This window comes from Mirounga leonina, unplaced genomic scaffold (genome assembly GCF_011800145.1).
Source record: "Mirounga leonina isolate KUSES-001 unplaced genomic scaffold, KU_Mleo_1.0 Mir_126, whole genome shotgun sequence".
NCBI lineage: Eukaryota > Metazoa > Chordata > Mammalia > Carnivora > Phocidae > Mirounga > Mirounga leonina.
The window spans coordinates 25,813,756-25,834,271 of NW_023270314.1; the positions used below are offsets into that span (position 1 = coordinate 25,813,756).

General features: G+C 50.2%; 1 protein-coding gene across 4 annotated transcripts in view; it reads right to left on the bottom strand.

Moving 5' to 3' along the window:
* Positions 1–2,174: 2,174 nt before the first annotated feature.
* ACVR1B (activin A receptor type 1B) overlaps positions 2,175–20,516 on the bottom strand; it is a 34,417-nt gene continuing 16,075 nt past the window's right edge. For 3 of the 4 annotated variants that reach the window (XM_035002611.1, XM_035002613.1, XM_035002612.1), the window contains 8 exons: positions 19,693–19,932; positions 18,631–18,879; positions 15,434–15,664; positions 12,819–12,986; positions 11,624–11,780; positions 10,338–10,462; positions 6,923–7,053; positions 2,175–5,401 (listed from right to left, as the gene is read on the bottom strand). In XM_035002611.1, the coding sequence (XP_034858502.1) occupies positions 5,276–5,401; positions 6,923–7,053; positions 10,338–10,462; positions 11,624–11,780; positions 12,819–12,986; positions 15,434–15,664; positions 18,631–18,879; positions 19,693–19,932 (1,427 nt within the window). In that variant the 3' untranslated portion in view covers positions 2,175–5,275. The remainder of the gene's footprint in view (positions 5,402–6,922; positions 7,054–10,337; positions 10,463–11,623; positions 11,781–12,818; positions 12,987–15,433; positions 15,665–18,630; positions 18,880–19,692; positions 19,933–20,516) is intronic. The other variant, XM_035002614.1, reaches the window with a different exon arrangement.

Sequence of the window (20,516 nt, forward strand, 5' to 3'; positions counted from 1 at the left end):
TTCACAGGATGGCTTTTTTTTTTTTTTTTTTAAGATTTATTTATTTTGAGAGAGCGAGAATGAGAGAGAGAGAGAGAGTACATGAGTGGGGGAGGGTCAGAGGGAGAAGCAGGCTCCTCGCTGAGCAGGGAGCCCGATGCAGGACTCGATCCCGGGACTCCAGGATCATGACCTGAGCCGAAGGCAGTCGCTTAACCGACTGAGCCACCCAGGCGCCCCCACAGGATGGCTTTTTAGCGGGGTTGAGATTCCCTACAAGCCACTTCACCTTTCTGTCGACAAAGAGATGCTACAGCCACAATACTGCCTTGCCACTTCAGAAAGCTATTCGGACTTGCGCTGTTGTCTCTGTCCACAAATGAATTATGGTGAGGCCACAAGGACAATTTAATTAGCAGCTAATCCAGGTTACTGGAATATGTGCCAAACTTAAAGCCAACTTCTAGAGGTGAGTTACTTGATTTTCTCCAGCCCAGCAGTCTCAGGTGAGAGACCAATGGAAAACTCTAGATAACAATCAGAATTTTTATTTTTTAGATTTTATTTTTAAGTAGTCTCTACACCCAACATGGGGTTTACACTCACTCAACCAGGAGATAAGAATCGCATGCTCTACCAACTGAGCCAGCTGGGCGCCCCAACAATCAGAATTTTTAAATACTGACAGGTTGGAGCCAGGAGCACATCCTCGGGTAAAATTCAACAGGGCAGGGGCGCCTGGGTGGCTCAGCCGTTAAGGATCTGCCTTCAGCTCAGGTCATGATCCGGGGTCCTGGGATCGAGCCCCGCATCGGGCTCCCTGCTCCGCGGGAAGCCTGCTTCCCCCTCTCCCACTCGCCGTGCTTGTGTTCCCTCTCTCGCTGTGTCTGTCAAATAAGTACAATCTTAAAAAAAATAAAAATAAAATTTAACAGGGCAAACATGTAAGGTCCTGCACTTGAGGTCAAAATACCAGCTTCCCATGGATGGGATGAAGGAGAAGGTGGCTAGGCTTCACTCAACCCATGAGATGCAGTCCTAGGGTCCTCGGATGTGACCCGCCGAAGTCAGGCATGGTGTGGTTCGTGTTCCAGCCTGCGCTTCAGTTAATGCCTGGATGGGATGCTATGTGTCCTTCCGGCCCCAGGCTCTTGCGAGGTTCAGTGGCATGGCGGAAGAATATGGGACCATGTGGGCAGGACAGCGCACAGACGCAGGGGCCAGTCTGTGATCAGACACCCTGGACCCAAGGTCTTTTCCACCCCGTGAGCTACACGGACAACTTACTGACTTCTCTAGCCCTCGGTCCCTAATCCACAAAGGAGGGTGGGGAGAGTAATGCCCACCTCATAGGCTGTCTGAGGTTGAGGGCAGTGAATATACATCAAGCAAATTTTGCTGCACTGCTTAGCACAGAGTGTCAACTTTAGTCAACAACGCTAACGGATGGTAACTGAAGGGACTTCACAGGGACGAGAGAGTAACTGCCCTCAACCGTGGAGAAGTCACCCGGAGGCCGCCTGGCCCCACACGAGGAGGGCTTGCTACTGAGCAGATGGCCTGCAGGGGAAGGCGTGGGCCTCCCAGCACGTGGCAGGGGGCTGCAGGGGAGGCCAGTGCCCAACACGGATGGAGCAGGCGGCCTCCAGGGCCCCAGCTACACTTGAGTGTCTGTGACCCCGAGCACTTGCCATCTGGGGTTCCCGTGGCCTAGAGAAAGGCATTCACTGCCACCCACATGCTGAAAAGCCGAGCAGCCAGAGATTTCCACCTCAAAGTCACCTAAGTGCCCCCAATTCACATTTATTCTCTAATCGCCAAGGGGGAGAACAGGAACCCAGCGGAGCTCTCGGGCTGCCTTCGAGACTATGTGGTTGGTGACGCACCAGGATCGAGACCCTCTTTTGTGCAGAGGAAGAGGCTAAGAGGCAAAAGCAGATACAGACAAAGTCCAAGAAAAGATGTGTGGTTTGCCCCCTGCTCCCTCGCACAGGCCAGGCCAGGCCGCCCCCGTGTGTCAGGGAGGAAGACCCCCTGCGTCCGGACCAGCTCCTCTTCCAAAGACGTGACTGGCCGTGGCAGGTGCGAGTGGGAGGGTAGCACCACCACCTCGGAACGTCTGCCCCCTGCCCTCGCCCCCGACGAGAGCTGGGCAGTCAGTCTACACACACGGAAGGCAGCGGGCACCAGAAAAGCTCTGTGAATAAAACTTTAATAATGTACAGCAGAAATTGGACAGGCTCATTCTTATATTAAAACAAAAGATTTCCTATATTACAACTTATTTACATTTGCATACTGAAGAGGTAAAGTGTCTAAGTGGCTATTTTACAGTCCTTTCTAATAAAATGTACAAAAACAAACAGAAGTACCGAGAATGCCGTTCGGGGGCCTTGATGGCGACGTAAGAACGGGCTTGGACTTGGTCTGTGAATCCAGAATCCAGAGGTGCAGGTAGCCCTATGGATCAGGGTTAGCCCCAGGGGCCAAAAACCACGGCTTTAGGCTTTAGTTTCTCCCCAGCTCTCCCAACTCCTAACTCTTGGTGTTCAGAGTGGTGGGGATAGGGGTGGGGGCTTCCCAAAAAACTGCTCAGTCTTCCCCAAGGTGCGGTGAGGCCGGAAGGGCCCCCTGGGGGACAGGCTAGTGGCTTGGGAGTCCCTGGGTCGAGGAGTGTTGGCAGATCCCAGAGGCTGGTTGTGACTGGGGCATAGGAGTCTAAGTTCCATCACCGCCTCTATCCTGCCAGGTTCTGCTGCAGGGCAGACAGGCGGGGCGGGGGGTGGGGTGGGGGGGGGAGAATCAGCAGGGGTGGGGAAAGAAGGTCCCCCTAATGACACAATTGGTATTCAAGGGAAATTAGTCAGTAGCCAGTAAATTGGCCCAAAGGGTGAGGTGAAGATCTCCTTTAATGCAAGGAAAGAAGCAACACATCAAGAAAATAAATAGGAAGACCAGGAGCATTTGGGAGACCCATGTAAGCAGGGAGACTCGCCCCTCCTCCACAAGCTTTGGCAGAGAATCACTGGGCTGGAGGCGGGCATGCTCTCAGGCTGCATACATCATATGCCTCCCCTGGGGGCAGGAGGGGGGCTCAGAATGAATGCAGTGATTTAGGGTCTCACTGCCCACCACCGGGCTCTTTGGGGTGGGGAGGCATCCTGCTCCTCAGTGGTCTTCTCTAAGAGCAATCATTCCAGGCTCAAAAGGCTCTCAGAACCAACTATACAAACTTCTGGTCTTGAAACAGGCACCCACCAACCTGAATGAGCCCCTTCCTCAGTGCTCCAAGAGGGAGACCCACGTCTGTCTTGCTCACATCACGTATCCCAAGCGCCCAGCACGGGGCCTGGCACACAACAGACACTCAGCGAACATCCGTTAAATAAGCGCCTGGAGGAAAAGGCGCAACCAGCTGAACAATGCACAAAGGTCTAGGGCCCTGATGCAAAAACCACTCACAGAACTGGGGGCTGGGGAGGGGGCGCACAGTGCAAGAGAGACTAACCTCCAGGGCAAAGAGGGAGGAACTCTCGCTGCTCAGTGAGAACAGGCTCAGGTGCAAGGACAAACATTTCCAGTGTGATTAAGCTATGTGCGTTTGATTGGATTTTTTTTTTTTTTTTGTCGTTGTTTTGTAGGAATTTCTTTAAAAACAAAGAGATTGAGAGGTAATCATCACATAGAGATGGTTTTCCTTTTATAAAAACTTAACAATATTAAAAAAAGTTAAAATTCAGATCCTTCCAATAAAATTAAGAAAGGAAGGAAGGAAAAAAGAAAGAAGAAAGAAAAGAAAAAGAAAAAGGAAGGAAGGAAGGAAAGAAGGAAGAAAACAAACCAAAACACTCCAGTTTAAAAGTTATGGCTTCAAAGTTATGATATACCTAAGAGATGCTGAGCAAACCACCACCCACAACCGTGCTTCTAGACGTCATTAAATACTATACTCAGGTTAAAAGAACAGATTTGGCTCGGGCTGTTCCCTTTCATAGGGCCCCTGAAGTGGGTGCAAATCTCACATCTTCCCTCCACCGTGATCAGATAATCCAGTAAAAGACCCATGCAGATGCCTCCCTCCCACCCCCGACTCCCTCCCCACTCCTTGCCCCCCTCTCCCTTCCCCACCCTAAACCCATCACCACCAAAAATATACACTGCTGTGTCCAGAATCTGGGATATGAAAGACAGATGTGACATTCCAATCTGAGTCCCAGGATGTGGGCTTAAAATCCCTTGGCCCTTCCTTGATGCCATTGAGGACGATGCCCTTGGGCTGGCTCATTTCCCACGGTTGCCACTGACCGCAACACCCGAGACTTCTGCCAAGATTCTCTCCCCCCCCCCCCCCCCCCCCCCCCCCCATTTGGACCCCAAAGCCTCGCCTGACAGGGACAACTGGGCCAGCTTTGGTTCCACAGTCTGAAATGGAGGTGTCGACACAGGGGCGGGTGGAGCAGCCTGCTGGGCAGGGAGCCCCACTGTGGCATGGGGGTTCTGGGGTTCATGGCCGGGAGAGAGACCTCTGGGAAGGGCACCGGGGAAACTGGCTGCTGCTCACTACAGAACAGAGACACCAGCACAGAGACAGCATGACCACCACACCCCCGACCTGCACATGCACAGAAAGCTCAAGCAGGTAAGTGCGCACCGACACACACACACACACACACACACACACACACACACGTGTAAGGGCGTGGCACAGACCAGGCACAACAGGGGACACACCTCGGCACATGCGCGCGCGCACACACACACACACGGCTGGACAGACAGGCGGCAGACCCTGTCCCCACTGGCGGTCCCTCCAGATGTCCGCGGGAGGGAGGAGGGGAGCCCGGGGTCCAGAGCTGCCTGTGAGAGGGGGCTGTACTTTGCGGTGCCTCTGGGCCACCTCGGAGTGCTGGGGTTGGCTGGTCCCGGGAGGAAAACCCTCAGTGCTGCTGGGCACTGGCGACACTCGGCCTCTCCTGGGTCCTCCCGGCCACCTGCCAGGTGCCCCGGGCTTTGCGGGACTTCCCACCACAGCCAGTTCGAGTTGTGGCATCGAGTTCTCCACACCGTTGGCTCTCAGAGTCTCCATGCCGTCAGGAGGTAAATATAAAAGGTGTCTGTGTCTCAAACCCAACATGGGAGTGAGGGAGTCTCCCGGGCTCGGTCCCTCTCTCGGGCCAGGGCTCCTGGCCGCAGAGGGCTGGGCAGAAACGAGAGGTAGGCCTCCATCGTACGCTCAACAGGGCAGCTGCGTGTGTAGTTCCCGCCGCCCGGGGCTGCGTGCAAGGGAGGGAGAGGCTTAGATCTTCACATCTTCCTGCACGCTGAGCTGTGAGAGGGTCTTCTTAATGCGCAGAGCGGTGAGGCGGGCCGCGCCGTTGGCGTACCAACACTCCCGCATCATCTTCCCCATCACCCGGAGTGCCTGCGCGGGGAGACGCAGACGGCGTCAGTCCGAACCTCGCCCCGGGAGGCCTTCCTGACCACCTCCTCGGAGCCCACGGACTGCTATGCAAGCTTCCCTCTCCGCCTGGCCCTCCCTTCCTCGGGGGGCCAGGAGAACGCCGTGCCTGGCGAGGGGAGGCCTGCCCTGCAAGTGCACTCAGCTGGCCCGCCACCGGGGTGCTCTGGATGGGGCTACCCGAAATAGCCAGGGCTCCGAAAACCACCTCTGTCAGGCTGGAGAATCCATTTGTGTGGTTCTGTACTAACTGTGTGTTTTTTTAAAGTAGCCCAGGAACCAGGCACAACAGGGGCGCACCTTGGCACGAGCACGCGCACGGCTGCGATCCCACGGCTCACAGGCACGGACTGGGGGAAAGAAGCAGGCAAGGGGCCCCTGAAAAGCAATCCTGTCAGAGGCAGAAAGCTACACTGCCATTGCCTGGACTACACAGGCGACCACTGTGGTCAGGTCAAGAGATGGATTTGGAAGGTCGCCTACAGACCTCTAACCCTGAGGGCCCCAGATGTCCCCAGTTGCTAACCTGGGCCAGTGGTTTTCAAAATTTCAAAGTTTCAAAAACTGACTGGAGGGCGTGGGGGACGGGGGCAGCTAAAGACCAGCTTTTTCAGCCTCCCCCTCATCCTCGGAAACCCTGACCTGAGGGCTCCGAGGAACATTTTGGAAAATGCTGCTCTATTACGCAACAGGAAGACATCACCTCAAACGTGAACCAAGTGATTTTGTTCTTACGTGCACAGATGCCCTCTAGTGGTTCTAGTTCCTAAAAGCAGAGCCACCAGGGCCAAGGAGTCCCACCTGCACTTGGCTCGGCAAACCCTGCTCCCCCTGAAGACTCTAAGGCCCCAGAATGCCGTGTTTATTAGGAACCTGTATCATAAGTTTGTCCTCATTTCAATTTCCCCCCCAAATGCTGTCCCCGCCCCACTTCAGCTGCCATCTCTCCCAAATTCCAACCCTTCACACCCTCCTCCCTTCTGAGTTTTTAGAAAGGCCGCCTCCCTCACAGACATGCCTTCTCGCTAAGTCCTGTCCTGCCGTTCTTCTACACCCAGGCTGAGCTTCTTTCATGGATGCCTCTTCTCGACTCTTCCACAGAGCTCAGCTCACCCCTGTGCTTCCAGAGCCATTTTTCTAGTTAGACAGGTCTAACAGTTCCCACTCAGTTTTTGTTTCTGTCTCTTGTTGACTCCCTCTCTGGGCTTGATCCCCAAGACACAGATTTTTCTCCTACTAGGCTGTCCATTGGCAAGGGGACCCTACAGTGCCCAGGACAAGGCACCATGGACCCTCAGGGCTTAGTATACAACAGCACGCAGTAGTGTGTAACTGACCACTCAGGGGTTACCTCTGGGCACAGCCTCCTTGTTGGGAAACCCCTTTTTCTTTTCTTTTCTTTTTTTTTTTAATTAGGAAACCCTTTTTCTAAAGTAGAAAAATCAGGCAGATGGAAAAGCCACAGGAGGCTGGGAAGCTTCCTACCTCATAACTCTGCCACCAGTTGGGGATGTTGGGACGTAGCTTCTGGTCACATACGACCTTTCGCATTTCCTCAATGGAAGGGTCAGAGGGCACTAAGTCATAATATGGCAGCTGATATTCTTCATGGACTCCTGGGAAAAAAGAAAATACCCACCTGAGTTATCACCAGAAGGAGGGCAGTACTCAAAAACCTATGACAACACTTACACTGTGATCTGTAAATACCACTTCCCACTAAGAGGAGCTAGGGCTCCTTGGAGAGGGGGGTGGGTTCCAAGAATGGGACTAGCCAGGAACATCTTTGTCATACCAAAAGCAAGCAAACTATCAAAGACTACTGAGGTCATGTCAAAAGGCACCGACTTGGAAAGCTCCCAAGTGGCCAAAGATGAGAACATTTAAGCAAAGCAGGACTAATTAATCACTTCAATGGAAGCAAATATTTTAAATCCACCAGTTCACAATACTAAAAAAAAGAAAAAGAAAAAGGACACCAAAAACCTCAGTCACCTTTGCAGGATGAGAGGGAACAAACTGATTGTTTTGAAAAATGGTACATAAATGGAAAGAATCAAGTGTTTTTCCTGCCTTCCCTACTCAAATTACGTATCTTTAGCCAAACGATTAGGGGAAGTTTCTCTTTAAAGAAGAAATCTGGGGGCACCTGGCTGGCTTAGTCAGGAGAGTATGTGACTTTGGAGTTGTGAGCTTGAGCCCCATGTGTGGAGTAGGGTTTGTTTACTTAAGAAAAAATTGTTTAAATTTAAAAAAATAAAAAAGAAATCTAGATAATATTTGAGGATTGACAGTATCAGAATATTGGCATTTTTCAACCTCTAATGAATTTGGATTTGGACAATGATCACTGATAGCTGTTAACATCAAAAAAAGACACAGAAAGAGAGATAACCAGCATTATGTGCCTGGTAACAGAAAAACTTTGGGAAAAAAAATTATGTGTGTGCGTGTGAATCTAGTCATTAGATGTAACTGTCACAGGAAATCCACAGGAACAGTAGGACACGTGAATGCCAAGAAAAGGTTACTGGCAACATCTAGATAGGAAAACTACAGGGCAAACGACCTGGATTCTCCAATAAAATAAACTGCAGAGGAAAAAAAAAGTGGAGGGGGAACCCGCAGATTATAAGAGACTTAAGATGTGTATCAATCGGGGCGCCTGGGTGGCTCAGTCATTAAGCGTCTGCCTTTAGCTCAGGTCATGATCCCAGGGTCCTGGGATCGAGCCCCGCATCGGGCTCCCCGCCTGTGGGAAGCCTGCTTCTCCCTCTCCCATTCCCCCTGCTTGTGTTCCCTCTCTCACTGTGCCTGTGTCAAATAAATAAAATCTTAAAAAAAAAAAAAAGATGTGTATCAATCAACTGCAGTTGATGGACATAATTTGAACCCTAATTTGAACAAACTGTTCAAAAAAAAATCTGGAGACAACTGGGGAAATCTCAACCCGGACTGGTTAAATGGTATTACTATTCACTTTTTAAAGTGACAGTGTTATATTTTTTAAGTCCTTATCTTTTAGAGCTATAAACTGAAATACTTTCCGTAATAAAAAGCTAATTTAAAAAATCCAATGTAACTTTCCCATGCCCTTTCCCAGGAAAAATTCTACTGTTCTGAGCTAATGGGACAGATTTGTAAATAGGGTCTGACTTGATAATTATGTAAGGGGTAGTTGAGAACCTATGCTCTGGCCTCAGTCTGCCAGTGTTTGAATCCTAGTAATTTGGTGTGACCTTGGACAAATCACCTAATTTCACTGTGACTCATTCTCATCTGCAAAATTATGAAAATAACAGTACCAACCTCTTAGGTTTTGCAGTACAGATGAAATGAGTTCACACACAGCGAGTGGCGAGTAAATATTAGTATTATTAGAATACTTAGCCCCAACTTCTGGATGGTGTGACCAGATTTTTCGTATCTGTTTTATCTGTATATAATGATCAAAATTTTAGGGGTGCCTGCCTGGCTCAGTCAATAGAGCACGCGACTCTTGATCTCAGGATCGTGAGTTTGAGCCCCACGTTGGGGGGTAGAGTTTACTCAAAAAATAAATTTAAAAAAATGTTAGATGTGCAATTCCATGAATAATACCTGGGTGCCTGCTCCATAATGGGAATCTTCCCAAACATATGAGAGAGGGAAAAGGGCAGTAAAACAGAAGAGGGTTCTGCTGGAAGACTTACCAGTTCATTTCATTTTATTTCATTTTATTTCATTTCCACTGACCTGGAATCTTTTACATCAGAGATAAACGGCTGAGGAAAAGGTTCTAGTGGTTCTTGAACTTGTTCACGTGGCAGAATACTTAGAAGTCACCGTATAATACTGATGCACTAAGCTAATGATAAAAAATGTTTCCTGCTAGATCTGATACTACCTTTCACTAGGTTCTGACATGGGTGAGCAGGTACAAAGGCCGAAGGTGTAAGAAAAAATTACAGAACAAAAAAACTCATTTTGAGAAAATTTTATATGTTAATAAACTTTCTGTTCCAAATTCAGAAATTGCCACCATTACTTTATCATTGAAAGCCCAGCACTGTGGCTTGAGAGCTGGTGTCAGAACATACTGCCTCTCATGTGAAGGAGCGCCCCTGCACTGGTCCTGTGCTATTCCTGCCCAGGGCTTTCCCAACCTCCGAGGATCGATAAGGACAATGTGTTAAAACAAAACAACAAGCCAAACAAGCCTCCGGAATGGTTACCACAACGTAAAACACTATTCAACAGGGGCACCTAGATGGCACAATTGGTTAAGTGTTCGACTCTTGATTTTGGCTCAGGTCATGATCTCGGGGTCCTGGGACTGAGTCCCGAGTCGGGCTCCATGCTGGGCGTGGAGCCTGCTTGAGAGTCTCTCTCTCTCTCCCTCTCCCTCTGCCCCCCAACTCTCTAAAATTAAATAAATAAATTTTTTTTTTTAAGATTTTATTTATTTATTTGAGAGAGAGAGACACAGCAAGAGAGGGAACACAAGCAGGGGGAGTGGGAGAGGGAGAAGCAGGCTTCCCGCTGAGCAGGGAGCCCGATGCGGGGCTCGATCCCAGGACCCTGGGATCATGACCTGAGCCAAAGGCAGATGCTTAACGACTGAGCCACCCAGGCATCCCAATAAATAAAAATAATTTAAAGAAATAAATAAAATTTTTTAAAAAGCACTATTCAACAGAATCAACACACCTTTAGTACAACCACCTCCAGGATTCCCTCATCTTTGATGAGAACCCTAAGTGTGATGGGCTCTGGCACTAGACACCCAACAGGTTGTAAAGAGAAAGGAGGCAAGGAAACACCAGCACCCTCGGGTGAGCACCCTCAGGTGAGCACCCTGACGTGACCCAACAACCTGCACTGGGAGGTAGGAGCAAGAGAAGGCAAAAAAGAAAGGTACCTCCGGAATTGCATCTTCGAGCAATCTCCCAGTATACAAGCCCGAGGGCATAGATATCAGCACATTTGAAGGAGTCGAAGTGCTTCATGTTAATGGTTTCATCGAGCACTTCGGGGGCCATGTATCTGCAATAGCAAAGGAAACAAGATCATGCCAAGAAAAGGATGATTTCTTTGTTTAAATCCAAGTAGTGATTCAGGGGCTCTCTGAATGTGGAAAGGCATCACCCTGAGAATGCCCCTTGAGGAGAAGGAAGTGATCAGTTCTCTTTATTGCAAACTCCCATGTTTTGGATTCGAATCTAAACACTTCAGCAGAGGCTGGGTGATACTAGGCTGCTCTTATTTGTACTTCTATTTTTTTAACCATCAAGATGTATTTTAAGCATGTTTTGATTTCTTGGCAGAAGTATCTGTACTGTGGATCACAGGGCAATCCATAATATCTGGTTGCTGCTGGGGTCTTGGACTTCATTAAATGTAGCCACAGTGATGGGCTGAATTTATATTTCACTCTGAACTTATGTTATCTCACCTAATTACAAATAAAAATGAAAATGAATTCTAGGTGATCATCAAGGTCTCCCTCAGTTAATTAGTACTACTCGAGCCACTCCCCACACCCCCCAACCCCCCCACAGGGGCGCTGCACTCATTCGGGTCAGAAGGAAGGGGGAAAGGAGCAGCACCCTTGAGTGAAATTCACTGAAATTTGGCAGATAAATAGACCTCCTCTTCTGTCCCATTACAAGACATTTCCGTTTCCAACTCATGAAGTCAATCTACAATCATAATTCCGTACTTCTTACTTCACTTCTGTATGAAGCGGGAAGCAGGCCCATAATCCTGAATGTGCCCCCAATCTCCACCCTCGATCACCTCCGCTCGAGCTTGGCAAACCTGCTCTCTGACACACTCCCCGCCTCCGAACAAGTACCTGTTGGGACTGCACATTCTTCCTCTTTGTCCCAGCCAAGCCTGCAGCCTGGCCCCCTTCCGAATCTTTCTCCAGATTCTCTTTCTCTGCTGCCTCCCCCTGCCCAATACCAAGAAGATCTACGTGTCTGTAGTTCTCTAGAGCCGTGCTCACAGCACCCGTATCTGTTAGACGCAACCAGCTCAGCTCTCCAGTGTGTGGAATGGGGCTTCACTTCAGCTTTCGGCTGTCGGAGAGCAAGGGCCACACGTCCTCCTCTATGCCTCTTTCTCCTTTAGAGACGGGAAAGGGCGCCCGTGCGCTCCTCAGTACAAGGGTAGGGCAAAGGCAGAGGCCCAGGGCCTTCCTACCGCTTGGTCCCCACCCTCTGATTTGGGGCGATGTCGATGGTGTCTGTGACCGCATCGTGGCGGACAGCCAGGCCCAGGTCTGCAATGGCGCACATGCCATTTTTCTTCACCAGGATGTTCTTTGATTTTAAGTCTCGATGAGCAATTCCAGGCTTCCCTGGCAGAGAAAAAAATAAGGATCTTTACAGAGAGATAGCATAAATGTTAAAAGCATAGACTCTGCAGCCAGACTGCGTGGGTCCAAGTTCTGGCTTTGCCTCCCACTAACCCGGTAACCCTAAAAAAGCGACTCAACCCGTCTGCACCTCTGTCTTCTCATCCGTAAGATGAGGCTACCCCAGTCCTTACTTGATGGCAATGTGAGGATTAAACGCATTAATGTAGGTAAGTGAAGAGGTTAGAAGGGCATGCGTATTAGTGATTCTCACTCCTCCTCCTCCTTGCCTTTCCCTGAACTGATATGCTCCAGGACAGAACTGCTAAGGAATTCCAAGAAAAACCGCTATACTGGCGAGGTTTTTACGGTCAAAGAGGCGAAGATAAGGCCTGCTACTATCACACAGGGGTTAGGAACAGGATCAGACGTTAATGGTTTTCCCTCAAGGCCAGCAAGAGCCGTTGCCCTGGTCAACCAGAAATCAGGGAGCACAGCACACCTGCTGCCCGGACGAGAACCGTGATCCCCCAAAGAGCTGATGTCACAGTCAACATACAAAGAAGCCTCAGGTCTGTTTCCTCCAGGAGAACCTTCCTAGGTTTGTAAAGCCCAGTGTCTAATCCAGCACGCAGTCCGTAAGCCACCTGTCGCCAACAGCAAATGTGTGACGTGACATTAGCAAACTGTGCTCCTTTTCTCTTCTGGGCGCCATTCTTTTACGTGTGTGTGGTGGACTTCTGGGAGGACAGGACACTGGCTTACCACCCAACTATCATGCTGGGCCAACAGAGGACAAACAATGGAATCTTTGTGTTCCAGAGCCCCTGAAGGAATTCTAAAGACGGAGGTCGCAAGACCCCACTGGAGACACATTCTGTTCTCCAGAAAAACTCAAACCTCTCTCCCTTAGATTAGGCCACAGTTCCTGAGGCCTACCTCCAACTTCCTCAGTAAAAAGGAGTTCTGGGAACTAAATGAGGATGGTACCGGCTTTCAAAGGCTACTCAACTTGCCTGCCCCTCAGTGGGGTCCACTCACCTTGGGTACCTACAATCTCCATGTGCAGGTGTGCTAGCCCGCTAGCCGCAGACAAGGCCAGCTTAATCATCCCCTCGATCGTCACCGTGTATCGGTTAAGATAATCAAACAGGGAGCCATGCTCATGGTAGTCTGAGACGAGCCACAGCTGTGTCCAGGTGCCATTATCTGCAGAGAACCACAGAGGAGTTCTGGAAGAGGCACAACTACCAGCAAAAAGGTTAAGGCAGTAAAGAATATGCGAACAACACAAAGTCCAGCTAGACTCTTGAATTCACGCTGCTTGCCTCCATGCCTCCTGAGGCTCCCCTATACCTGTTGCATCTACACTTGGTCACCAGCGTGGGGGTCCAAGAAGGACAGAAGAACAACATTCTTCCTTCGGTGGCTGTCGGAGTCCGAACAAGACCCGCTCATCTACTCATGAGACCAAGACTGACTGCACCCACTGCTGCCAGGGAGGACGCTTCGCAGGCCCTCCTCTGTGCTCCAAGATCCTGTGAGCGCAGCCTAGCCCCAGCAGCTGGCTCACCCGTAATGTTCCCTTTCAGTCCACGGCTCCTACCAGGCATGCGCTCGCTCTCTGGGAGCAGAGCAAAGAGCTCCTGCGTGCGTTCCTGTATTGCAGACCAAAAAAAGGCTTTTCAGTGCACGAAGAGCACAATTCCAAGTATTCCAGAGAGGCCATCTTATCCTCGGAAGAGCAATGGAAGCTGGACAGCACGCACTTTCATACGGGGTGGGGGATGAGAGGCAGTGTGTAGTAGGAAGGAGGAAGGAAAAAAAGACAGACCCAAAGCTGGTAATCTAATTAGGTTATGCTGCTGTCAATAGGAAGACTGGAAATTGGATTGAGATCTCCAAATTCCAGGCCGGTGTTAGTTCCGGGACACTATACTATATACATATATATCATGCTAAAAAGGCAAAAACGAAGGAGTCCGATTTTTCTCCTCCCTTGGCCCTAATGTGAATTTTTACAGCCAGATCCCTGTTCCACACGAGCTGCCAGAATCAATAAAGGGAGTGGCTCTTGGAACGGCACCAATTTTGGCTTCCCTGATTCCGAACAAGGGGCCCACCCAGCATAGCACTCTTGCGCTCCAACCAGCCCTGAAGTCATGAGGATGCTGGCAGTAAGTCCAAGTTAAAAGGGAAGACACCTTCTGAGCCTTTAAGCTGTACGTAAAATTGAAGTGTTCTCAAAAGATGCTGTTTTAAAAAAAGCACAATTTACTCAAAGGGGGTAAACATTCTCTCTTCCCCTTCCTCCCTTGTGTTTGAGCCCGAGCCTCTTCAGCTTGGGGGCAGTTGAGGCCACGACAAAGCCCCACAGTAATATGAGGAATCGGCAGTCTGCTGCTGTCTTAGGAAGGAAAAATAAACACTTAGCATCTTCCATAGGCTTCAGAGACATGAACTTCTAGAAACTGCCATGTCCCGGGAGCAGCCTCTGTCCCAGCTGCCAGGGCGACTCTTCTCCAGTGAGCACGCGAAGGCCGCATGGGCTTTCCGGCTCCAGACTCTCTGCTACCTGCCCACGTACCTGATGCCTCGGCTTTCCAGGAGCTGCGAGGGCAAGGACCGCGGGGGGACCCCGTGTGACCATCGGCACAACGGGCAGAGGTCCTGCCCTGCAGTGGTCAACGGATGTGAGTACATGAATGAGTGCAACTCCAAGCACCACCCACTACCTCAGAATAAAAGGTAATGCTCTCGAGGAGGCCCTCTGTGGCCTGGCATCGGCCGCCTCTCCCCTCACGGAGCCGTGCCTGTGAGCTGCAGGGTCCCAGGCACCCCTCACCTCTACGTGTGTGTCTGCAGTGCCCTTCCCACTGAGTCGTCTTCTTCACCGACTCCTGACACCCCGGCCTCAATCAAGCTCAAGTGTGACCTCCCCGACCCCCACCTCACCCCCAATTTGTGCAAACTAGAAGAGCTTACAGTTTGATTACTTCCTGGAATTAACTATGTCTTTACTTCTCACTTTGCTGCTCAGTGAAGCCCTCGAAAACAAGGACGTGCCTGGCCACACAACAGAGACTCAGAAACTAAAGAAAAATCAGAAGGGAGAAGAAGGAGGAACCAAGGGACCTCAGGTCCAAGCAGACCCAAAGCTGAGCCTGAAAGATCACGAGGAGGTAACACCTGGGGGCAGCCAGGTCAGCCCCGCTGGGCCTGCTCCGCTACCCGTGTGTATGATGCGGATTATATCACAGACGTGCGCCACATGCTTCTCTGGGCTCCCTGCCCTGGCAGGGGCTGAGGCCACGATTCCTCATCCCAGTGATGTGCAAGGTAAACTAAATGAAGCCCGGGCGGGGACTACACTAGGGGTGACGGGAAGGGGTGTTACGAATGGGAAGTGAGCAGGTAGGATGAGGGGTTTATCTTGTTTATCTGCTTAATAACAGTTTGCTTGCTTAATGGCCTGGGTTTCGGTATAAGCTTTTCATAGAAGAGAAGTTGGAGAGACTATCAGCTTATTCAGATTCTCCTTCTATGGGTAATAACTATGAAGGCAGTCCCAGAGCTGTTCAACTTCCCCAGTCACCCCGTCCATCTGGGGCTACTGTTGGCTTTGGGAGCCCCTATATTCAAACCCAGCTCGTTACCTTTATTGTCAGCAGCAATAAATCCAAGGATGTTCTCGTGGCGCAGCATGACCGTCTGGTAGATCTCTGCTTCCCGGAACCAAGACCGTTCTTCACGAGAAGAGAAAATCTTCACAGCCACGTCCCCACCCCTCCAGCGGCCACGCCACACTTCCCCAAACCGGCCCTTGCCAATAATCTCCTGCAAAACGATGGTTCGGGCCACTGTGCGCTGGACAAAAAGGGGCAACCCTGTGGACCAAAGAATGGAAAGAAAGCGGACATTGTCAATTTGCTGAACTTTGCAACACCCACTCTCACTGCCACACTGGAAAGGCCATTACCACACAGTGCCTCCAAGCCACCCGGGGTCCCCTGACCAAGGAGAGCTGTGGCTGCCCCTGCACACGGCTAGGTGAGCCGGCAGAGGGCTAAGCCCGGCAGTGACTGGCAGTGAGCAAACACAGAAAGGGAAACGCATGAGATTAGCTGTGCCTTATCTAAGCAATTCTTCCTTTCAGTTAGTACGGGTGACAGATTCGCACACAACGTCTGACCAGATTCACCAACTCTGCAGCCGGCCTCTCGTGGGCCAGTCCACCCACAACTGCTTTATGCCGACTGAAGAGGAAAGAGGGCAGAGAAGGTGAAAGACGGGGCTTGAGGACTGGGGGTGCTCTGCTCCACGGCCACTAGAGGGCGGTGCTGCGTGGCCCATGAAAGCCAAACTGTGGTTGGGCGCACAAGGTTCCCACTGCTCTCCAAAGCTCGGCTCAGGTCAAGCTCCTGATACGCAAGGAGAGACTTCCCACGCGTATCCTAAGAGTAACTTCACTGTCTTCACAGGGCTCATTTACTGCTTCATTTGCCCCCTTCAGTAGTCCCCCTATCTATCCAATCACACTTACCATCAGACTGACTCGGAGCTCTCTCACTTCCTCTCCCAGACCAAATAAACATGTTATTAATCCCTAAGTCCTGTGGATGTGAATCCCATTTACTGGAGGCTTACTATGCACTAGAAACTATGATAAAGCTTTAAATGATCTCATTTCCTCACAACCACCTATAAGGTAGATGGTGTTATTATCCCCATTTTACAGACAAGAAAACTAAGGCTCAAAATGGAAAGTTAAGTAACTCATTTGAACTCCTATAGGCAGCAAGTGGCAAAGAAGGGATTAAAGTCTAGAACTGTCTGACTCCCAAAGTTTATGCTCTTAACTACAACACTACAGAACCACCAAAATGTCTCTCACATCGGACCCTTCCTCTCCATCCCCCCTGTGCCCATCCAGGTTCTGGACCGTCTTTAAAAGACTCCCAACTGGTCTTTCCACCTCCCTCGTCGCCCTGTTCCTGCCCTGCACACCCACACACAGCCCTGCCTCACCCTGCCCTCGCTAACAGGAGGTTGGTGAATGAGTGAATTCAACCTCCACACCACTGCCAGAATGCCTTCCACGGGAAAATATGAACGTTTACTTTGCCACGTGAAAACTTCCGGTAGATGCCTCTCACCTTACTGGATAAAGCACAGTGCCCAAGGTCCTGCCCACCTGAGCTGTGCTGCCAGTCCCCACCCCCCAGTGTGGGCAGGGCATGCCAGCCTCTATATCGTCCCCTAAACACATGGTGAACTTTCGTGCCTTTTTGTGCTTTTGCTCAAGGGGTTCTCCTTGGCCTGGAATGTTCCCTGTCCTCTTACCTCTCTTAAAACCTCCAACTCCGTCTTCAGGACCCCTTTAAATGCATCCTCCCCCATGAGAGCCTTTCCCAGCAATCCCCATTTTTTCTATCCAATCCTGGGTCAGCCGTTTTCATCTTTGTTTAGCTTGTGTCACCCACAGGGTATTCAACACGTACTTGTTGAAGGGACTTGAAAGTCACATAAGCACTTATCACTTTAAAAACCACAGTATTAAAACTCCAACACCTTCAAAGCTCTGCATATTTGGAACTAAGAAGGGACTAGAACCTCCAAGGAGAAACAGTTATTAGTCATTTTACTCCAGGTGACTAAGTAACCACCACGGACCTTCGCTAGCCTCAGCTAGTTCTGATCTTAAAAAGGACTCCAGAAGACCTGAGCTACCCTCCTGTGACAGCAAATCAAGTCGCAGAGTCAGCCAGGCAGTTCTAACCACTGCCCTACCTCTTTCAGCAAAGAACAAGACATATATTTTCTCTCTTCCTAAAAATATGCAGCTTTTAAATATATCCATCATTTTGGCACTCTCTACTGCAGAGCTTTAATAAAGGCAAAACCACTGAAATTCAGGAGATGTCACAGCTCAAAGTATTCCTTGTGTTCAAGGAGGAATGTCTGGCCATGACTGATGGCATAATTTCCCTACAGAACAATAGTCTTTGTCACACGGCAAGGAAATATACATAAACACACACAAAATTCTCACAATATGATTCTGTATGTTTTAGCTAGAACAGCAATAGAGACCTTTGCAGATTATTATTTTTTTTTTTACAAGGACAGAACTAAAATAATTGCTTATCTTCATAAAAAGACTCTTTCGCAGTCATTTCACATCTAATAGCTAGCTGAGCTATGCCCTGAGACCTGAGCAGCCCCAGTCCCTTTATCCTGAATTCCGGGCTCACACGAAGGTCCAGGGTTCGGTTCAATTCCCTCGTCTAGGAGAGAGTCGGTCCACAGGCAGTGCAGGAAGCGAATGGTACCGATCCCATGCCACAAGCCCAGGCTGCCTTTATGTAACCTGCACCAGAAAACCCTTGGGCAACTGGTACAAGTCAATGATTCACTAAACCCAGCTCTCAGCTTTCCTCAGTGTCCTTAAACTCCCCTTGTGGTTGCTCGGAGATCAATGATTAGCAGTCACCACCTCACAGAAACCCGGCACACTCCTGTTTCTCCAAAGGGGCCCTTCCATTGAGCACTCCGCTGCTCAGGTGGAACCAGGTGAATTTTAACACATGTATAGTTGCAAGACTTGGAGAGGCAGGGTTCCTGGAATGGAGAGTTTTGTACTTGGCCTTTGGAATCCCAGGGAATGAAAGATTTTCTGTGGACCCATTATCTTATTACATATCAGACTCCAAAAGAAGGGGAATTAGGAAGCCAAACACCTCAATGCAGGCAGAAACAAGTGCAAGGCCCAGCCTTCTTCACAAACGTTCTATCCTGCTGGGAAATGGTGACGAAGACCAACAACAGACACAATCGCTAAAGGACTCGGTACCTGAGCCAGACCCCGATGTGGAGAGATCGTAGACAAGATCCTGGAGCGTCTTGTCTTTGGAGAGACACATCTCACATGAGGGATCTTCCATGTCCAGTCTCTGGCGGTTGTGATAGACACGCTGATGATAGTTAATGACAAGGAAAACAATGATGATGATGAGAAACAGGAGGAACACTGGGCCAGCAATAATGCCTACCAGCTCCACGGGGCCCCACATGGAAGGGTGCTCAGACTCCTTGAGGTGACCTGGGTCAAGTGAGAGAGGAGAGGGAAAGAACACAGTAAAAACACGGGAAAGCTCTGGCCTTATCTGTCCCCAATCCCTCCCTCCATGTGGAAATGCCCTTTCCCTCTGCTTGTGTTCAAGGTGCCCTTGACCTCCCTGGTCTTACCAGGCTGTGTGTCTGCCCGGTGCTCTTAGATGCAAACCTCTCCAATGGAGGAGCCCTTTTCGACAGTCCAACTCACAAGCCACTTTGTCATCCGCAGCATTTCATGGGACTATCCCACCTCAGTGCCCCAGGCCAACTTCTGCTCTTCCACTCGTAACAGCTGCTTTAAGCCCTGCAGCTTTAAGTCCCTCCTCTTCTGCTCTCCCCAGTGATGCCTTCTAAATGGTACGCTTGCAAAAGGGATGCCAGCTAATCCTTCTCAGCCTTGATTGCTGTCCTTCTTTTTCGACTCTGGCCTCTCGTCCTGCCTTGCCATCACCCTCACCCAGCAGCTGCCTTCACACAGCTCAGTGGTTGTCTCCATACCTTGCGGGGGGGGATCCCTGCCTGGCTCTCCCACTCCTTACCAGCTGCCCATGGCTGCTCAGCCAGTGGCCAGAACTCAGTTTTCAACCCTGGGACTACCTTGACCATCTGTCTCCTCCGACCTCTCATCTACAAACCTGAGTGGGGAGGAATCCCATCCCCTTGTCACCTTGGGGCACATCAAAAAGGTACTTCTACATATCACCAAACAAAGGGATTGGGCAGGAGTAGAGAAGGATGAGATGACGGGGGTGCCCTACCTCCAGGATGAGCCAATAGTCCAACAAGGGTGTCCACTCACCACTGGGCACCCTCAGGTCGATCTTGTTGCAGAAGTCGGTATAGCAGCAGTGGGTGTTGCGGAGATCCTCGGAGCTCAGACAGTAGAAGGGCTTCCCAGCGGGGACCAGCTCCACTTTGGGGATGCAGGTGCGCACGTGGTGCTCCATCCCATCCAGGTTGAAAATGGAAACCATGCAGGCCCCATCTGTCTCACACGTGTAGTTGGCCTGGAGGCAGCTGGTACACGCACACTGCAGAGCTGCGGGAAATATGGGAGTACACTGACATTAATGGTGAGATCTTCTCCCAGGTCCTTTTCCAGACTTAGAATATAAGCCTTTGGCACACTTGATGTTCCCAAATCAGGAGCCTTTATAGAGATAGCGCCAGAAAGACGACACCGTCAATGGGAGCACCAGCTTTTCACCTGTTTATTCAGCTCGGAAACCAGGCTTCCAAGCTCCACCATTTTCTTCTAAGTGGCCCTATCTAATGCCCATGAGAAACAGAGAAACCACCTTTCGAACTCTGCCTTAGACTCATTACACATTATTTTGTGGCTGGGAATGAAGTTTTCCTTGAAATGTCGAGGAAGACACCTGGCCCTTGGAGGATACAGGACACCACCCCTGCCCACCCCTACATCCTCCCTCCAAAACCGCCCAGGCTTCCTCACTTGATGATGGCTCCTCAACCCCACCTCCTTTCTCGGGCACTAGGCATGCCACAGTTTGCTGAATGCAGTATGCATGCTCTCACACATTCTTTTGCTGCAATGCTTTTTTTCCTAAAAGGCTACTTCTCACAAATCCTTTAAAATTCAGCCTGACCATCACTTCCTTT